Raw genomic sequence first — 6,000 nt, 5'->3', positions numbered from 1 at the left:
GTTATCTTTGACTAATGTTTAAATTTGTTTGATGATCTGAAACATTTAAGTGTGGAAAACATGCAAAAAAGTAAGAAATCAGGAAGGGGGCAAACACTTTTTCACACCACTGTATATATGTGTGTGTGTGTGTATATATATATATATATACATATATGTGTGTATATATGTATATATATATATGTATGTATGTATGTATAAAATATCCAGCATAACAGTTCTGTAAAAATAGACATGCAGAAAAAAAGTTATTGAAGGAAAACTAGAGATGTTACTAATGATATGAATTGAATAACAGCAATAGCAATAATACCTGTACTTTTTCTACAGTGGCATGTCACAGTGTCGTCTGTGGAAAAAGACCAGTATCAACAAGGTGTTGACACAGTTTGATCTTACTTGAGGCTGTGCTTTGTGGTGATCCTGTGGTGGACTGTAGTCTTTGGTGTGTTCAGCATTTTGTCCCCCTAGTTGACATTCACTGTAAGGGTGTAAATCACTAGTTTCGTTATTATACAACGTTATATCAATTTGTTGGACAACAGTATGATATTAGCTGATATCACAAAGTCTGCCATGATATAATCTCCATTCAGTTCAGTTCAGGGGACTGTGATTGATATCATGTGCCTATTTAACACAGGTGGTTACACAAGAAGCTGTACCTACTTTTTTTTTTTGCTTTTGCCCATAAAAGAAAAAAACAAAAACAACAGAACAAAAAAAAAAACACATAAATAATTGTAGCACTTTAAGTGCAGGGAAGTTATTTAAAACTGACTCCACTAACACTCATAAAACAGCTTAACAACAAGAACATTTAACAGAAGTTTAACATTCGGCTGACGGATAACTGTCAAGGTTATAGACAAAACAACAGTCTTTTGGGAGTCGCCATTTTCAACTTAAGCACTTTTTCGTTACATGAATTAGCCTAGCAGCTAGCACCCTTTCCTTTATTCTTAGTAGAATGGGGTTGATTTCCAGTTCTGCTGATCCAGTCCGGTGTCGGAGCTTAAACTGGTTTGATTTAATGCAAACCGGCTGAACCAGCATTTGTGTTTATGACAGCTGAGCAGAAGTCATCTGTACGATGCCTAAAAATTTAGGGATTTCATCATGTACAATCCCTAATATCATAAAAGGTTCAAAGAATCTGGAGAAATTTCTACACATAAGGGGCAAGGCTGAAAACTGACATTGAATGGCTATGGCCTTTGACCCCTCAGAGGGCACTGCATTAAAAACAAACATATAAACATATATTTAACATTACATATCTTGTCCTTGGACTGTATAAAGGTCAGAAAAGATTTGCAAATCATTGCATTCTGTTTTCTTTTTATGTTAAATGTCACAACTTTTTTGGGGGGTTATATGATCTCGTGACGTCATTGTTTGCATATGGTATGTACTTTGTTGTTTAATTGTCTTTTCTCTGAAAGTATTTCCACACTACTGATTTATTCCTGAGTAAATAACCTTCCTCATCATCTTTTTCTTGGCTGCTTCCCATTATCCACCTGGGGCTTTTTGACAGCAGTACAGATTTGCCACAGGCATTTCAAAATAAAACACCATCTTAGAGATGATGATATGAATTGATGTTTTTTACTTTGCATAGATGATATCAGATTGTTGATCATTGAATCAGTACAACTATCCAGATCGATGGATCCTTACACCCCTGATTTGGTGTATAGAGGAGCAGAAATATATTGACTAGTTTTAGTTCCTGTCATTCAGTGATTGGAGGAAAGTAACTAATAACTTAGAATTACATCTATTTCACACACCTTAACAGAAATTTGCACATTTGTGTTTATGTTCAAAGGGCTTTTTTTTTTTTTTTCATCTTTCTTTGGTCAGGATTCATAACAGTCTGCCACAGATGCCAGTCCTGTTGCAGCCATCAAATATCTAGTTGTCACCAAAGGAAAATGTCACCAGACACTATGTTAAGATACCAGGGCTGGGAAAAGTTCTCAGAGGCGTCATCTCACTTCCACACTCTGAGTCAGAATTAAGTCCAGAATAAAGTATGCATCTGTTTTATTTGAGCTGTCAAGAGCAGTCTGGACTGTAGTCAGTCTGTTGTGTACATGCACAGTATGTACTGTACATGTCATTCCACAGTGTGACACTCACAGTTTGGTTGAGACAGCGAGAACAGAAGCAAGTGATGACAGTAAATGACTAATTGAGGATGCTGCTTTGATGTTCTTGTCCTCTAGCATGGTTGTGTTGTTATGTCCATCAGGAAATGCTGGAGTAGAAGCACTTGTCCTGTCATGAGTAATGAGAGACCAGCAGTGAACCTGATGTTGAGCCTACTGATGACCTTCAGCTAAAGGTCACAGCTGGTATAATGCCAGTATGCCACTAAATGCTCAGTGGGCTGAAATAATCTGGTTGGATTGCAGTTTATTTGCTCAACTGCACACACAAAGTGCAAAGCAGTTTTTATAAAGATTTGTTATTGAAAGATGCTCAATTTACAGTGCAATTATAATATCTGTATCGTAAACATGCTTCAGTTTGTGCATGAAAAACACAAATACATTAAGTATGTAGATACTGTAATGTGCTTATTAATTATAAGTGATGAAATGATACATGTACTAAAAAATATATATATATATATATATATATATATATATATATATATATATATATACATAAAATGCACACACACAAGTAAATAAGTAGTATATATAACACATTACTAATGATAACTCTAAATGGTAGGCTAATAAATAAATACAATAAAAATGAGTAAATACTACTTAAATACATGCATGCATGCATACATATAAAAGATAATGAAACAAATAATAGAAAATAAATAAAGTAGAATAAAAACATAATAGTTTTAAAATAATCATTCTCGGAACCCATCGGCTGTATTCAGCGTCTGACTTCCGGCAGACGGCGATACAGCCTCTGGGGGCAGACCCCCAATTTTTTGGCATTTCAGTTTGATTTGGGCGGAGGAGGTGAATTTCCGTTTCCAACTTCCGTTTATATATAAGTAAATATGCTGAACCATTGCGATGGATTCAGAGTTTGCAGTGACGCCAATTATGTTCCACCTCGTTAGTTCACCGCACGGACCATTTAATCTGGCAACAACTGCAGCCGGCTCAAACGTGATTGGTCAATATCACGTGAACTACAAACAGCCTACAACCGGAAACCAGGGCTCTTCCGCTCTTCTTCTGGAGGCAAGATCTCCGGGGTTTGCCTACAGACTCTACATTCACTGAAAGTAGAGTCTGTATATAGAGACTATAAAATAATAAACCTACACAGTCAAGGCACATACACATGTATTGATATGTACAAAAGGAGCGAAGTAAGCATTAGAAATGTGCACAGTGTGTTTATTTCATGGTGCAAATTAAGGCGTTAATATTTTGTTGGTTGCTGCTTTATAAGATGTCAGTCATTTACTGAAAATAATACAGTTATTAATAGTTTTACTCTGGGTCAGTCATTGATTGCCATTTTTAAATGTTGATCAATATTTTTTTTACACTATTTGTATTTCAATGTTTCAGTAACTGAGTGTTTGCTAATGTTGCTGCCTATGCTTGTCAGCATGCACATGCTATATGTTTTACATATGTCACTTGGAAGTTTTACATTTGCATTTTTTCTTTCCTACCTTATGGTCTCTCCTTCCTCCCTGCAGGTTTGATGATAGGCCACAGCCACCATCATGTTCACCAAAAAGAAGAAGTCTCGTATCCAGATCTCCGCTCCATCCAACTTTGAGCATCGCGTACATACAGACTTTGACGAGCAGGAGCAGAAGTTTGTCGGGTTGCCGCGGCAATGGCAGTCACTTATCGAAGACACAGCCAGAAGGCCAAAACCCTTTATCGACGCGACTGTCATCACTACTGTAGAGCCACGCAAGGTGGGATGAGCGAAAATCAAACCAACTAACAAGTTGTCAGCTAAGGAAAATCATGTGTCCAATGTTCTAAATAATGTTTATTACTTTGTACATGCTGACTGCAAGGTCAAACTACATATCGACTTAATAAAGTCCAGGGTTGCACATCAGAAAACAGTGCCATCACAGCACCAAGTCTGCCCGCTCAACCTCAGCGGCAGCTTTAGCATCCGTCTTAGACATCTGCGGCGTGGCAGCCTTCAGTGTTGATAGTTCTGTGTGGTTAATTGAGCCAGTGTTGACTGCAGACAGAGGGGCTGCACTAGGTTTTTAAATGAATTTATTATATTGGCTCAAAAAAAGGAAAAGAAAAAAAGTGCACTGATGATGGTGATTACCTTATCACCACAGTAGCATCACGTGACCACAGTATTGTGGTAATGAGGTTATTTCCATAGTCTGACCGTTCATATTAGAGGTCACCTTCACCTGCAAACAACATCAGAAATGTGCCAACATGCCACCCTAAGGCTGTATTTGTTAAAGTTGATGCTCACCATGTGAAATGCAACCATTGTGAATCATTGCACACCTTGACATTCGATGACCATAAATATACAGTCTCCTTCCTGCAGTAGTCATTTATAGAACAAAGTTGTTAGTTAGTTCACACAAAGTATAGAAAAAGATATTGCAGTATTGTATCAACCTCAAAGTATTGAGGTACACAGTCCAATTACAATACACAGTCCTATTAATAACTTAAGAAACTGATGTCCAGCTAGCCAAGGCATTTGTATTTTTACCACCACATGGTCAGTGCATTGCCTTTGTCTTCAAAAGCCAAATTCAGGTAAGACAGTCAAGTTGAGTCTTTTTTGCTTTGTCACTAATAAACTTGATGGTGATAATTAAAAGTCTTATCTGAAAGACACTGTAGAAATTCTGAGATTCTGTCATTGGGAGCAACTAAATTGACATAGAATAGATACTTGATCAAAAGACAAAAAACAAGTATTTTAAGCACTCACAAATTCACAAGCACTTTTATACATATGCAAGCCGATTCGTACAGAATCCTAAAATAGTGACAGTTGTCACCACTTTTAAATGGATAAATGATGAGACAAGCTTTGTATGTAAGGGCCTCCCATCCTGTTTACTATTCCACCATAATCCACTTTTATTTTAAATCTCCAGACAATTGTACGTGGCAGCAAGCTTGGAGTGGATGGCTCTCTGACCTGGCTGTTGGATGAGTTTGACACCATGTCTGTGACTCGCTCCAACTCCCTGAGACGAGGCAGCCCTCCCATCCAGCCTCGCAAGGACTCTAGTTCTTCAGTAGGGGGGCAGGAGAACGGAGATCCTCACCACAGACACTACTCACACCCAGACAAGTAAGTACTTGACTGCAGAGCTAGAGGGCATAAAAGCACAGATTTTAAACAAAAGTAAGATTGGAAACATTTGATAGTTGTGTATTTACTCTCTGCTCTACAATGTTGTGCAGATGTTGTAGCATCCATCATTTTATGATTAGCACAGGAACAAAGCAGATATGTTGTCAGTACAATCCAAGAAGCTGTTTCACCATAACTACCTGCACTGATCTTTGCATCACTCTGCTTCTTAGAGACCGACTCAGGTCAGACCACCACCACAGTGGAGGTGACCCCCGTCAGGGTCAGCGTGCACTTCGCCCTCCTCAGTGGGATGAGGGAGTCCAGGGTCGGCCCCAACAGCAGCCCCGGGGCCAAGAGCCCAGCAGGGCCCACAGGGACAGACCAGGCTCCGGCCCTCCTCCTCCGCCTCACAGGGACAGAGAGCCTCGAGACCGGGACCAGGTAGGGACTGAAGATGAAGCCTGGACTCAACACCCTCATCTTCATATTTATTGATAACAGGATTCATTATGTAGACATTGCTGTTAGTAGGACTCACACGGCTCTCCTTCCTGCAGTCATCATATTATGGCGTTTTTCTTACACTTGTGCTGGCTTGGCTTGACTAGGTTTGACTTTGTGTGTTAGCCCAGCACAGCAGGGATTTACATCTCCATTACAACAGGGCCACCCACTTGAAGGTGTTACTTTAAC

The 6,000-nt window shown here is 39.0% G+C and overlaps 1 protein-coding gene across 3 annotated transcripts in view; it reads left to right on the top strand.

Moving 5' to 3' along the window:
* The window catches only part of pak4 (p21 protein (Cdc42/Rac)-activated kinase 4), a 60,315-nt gene that overhangs the window by 33,085 nt on the left and 21,230 nt on the right, over window positions 1-6,000 (top strand). For all 3 annotated transcript variants that reach the window (XM_050060991.1, XM_050061009.1, XM_050061001.1), the window contains exons 2-4: window positions 3,695-3,922; window positions 5,102-5,301; window positions 5,538-5,748. In XM_050060991.1, the coding sequence (XP_049916948.1) occupies window positions 3,722-3,922; window positions 5,102-5,301; window positions 5,538-5,748 (612 nt within the window). In that variant the 5' untranslated portion in view covers window positions 3,695-3,721. The remainder of the gene's footprint in view (window positions 1-3,694; window positions 3,923-5,101; window positions 5,302-5,537; window positions 5,749-6,000) is intronic.

Source organism: Epinephelus moara, chromosome 2, assembly GCF_006386435.1.
Source record: "Epinephelus moara isolate mb chromosome 2, YSFRI_EMoa_1.0, whole genome shotgun sequence".
Classification (NCBI taxonomy): domain Eukaryota; kingdom Metazoa; phylum Chordata; class Actinopteri; order Perciformes; family Serranidae; genus Epinephelus; species Epinephelus moara.
Note: the sequence above shows the minus strand (reverse complement) of the source record. Positions and strands in the feature narration are given on the sequence as shown.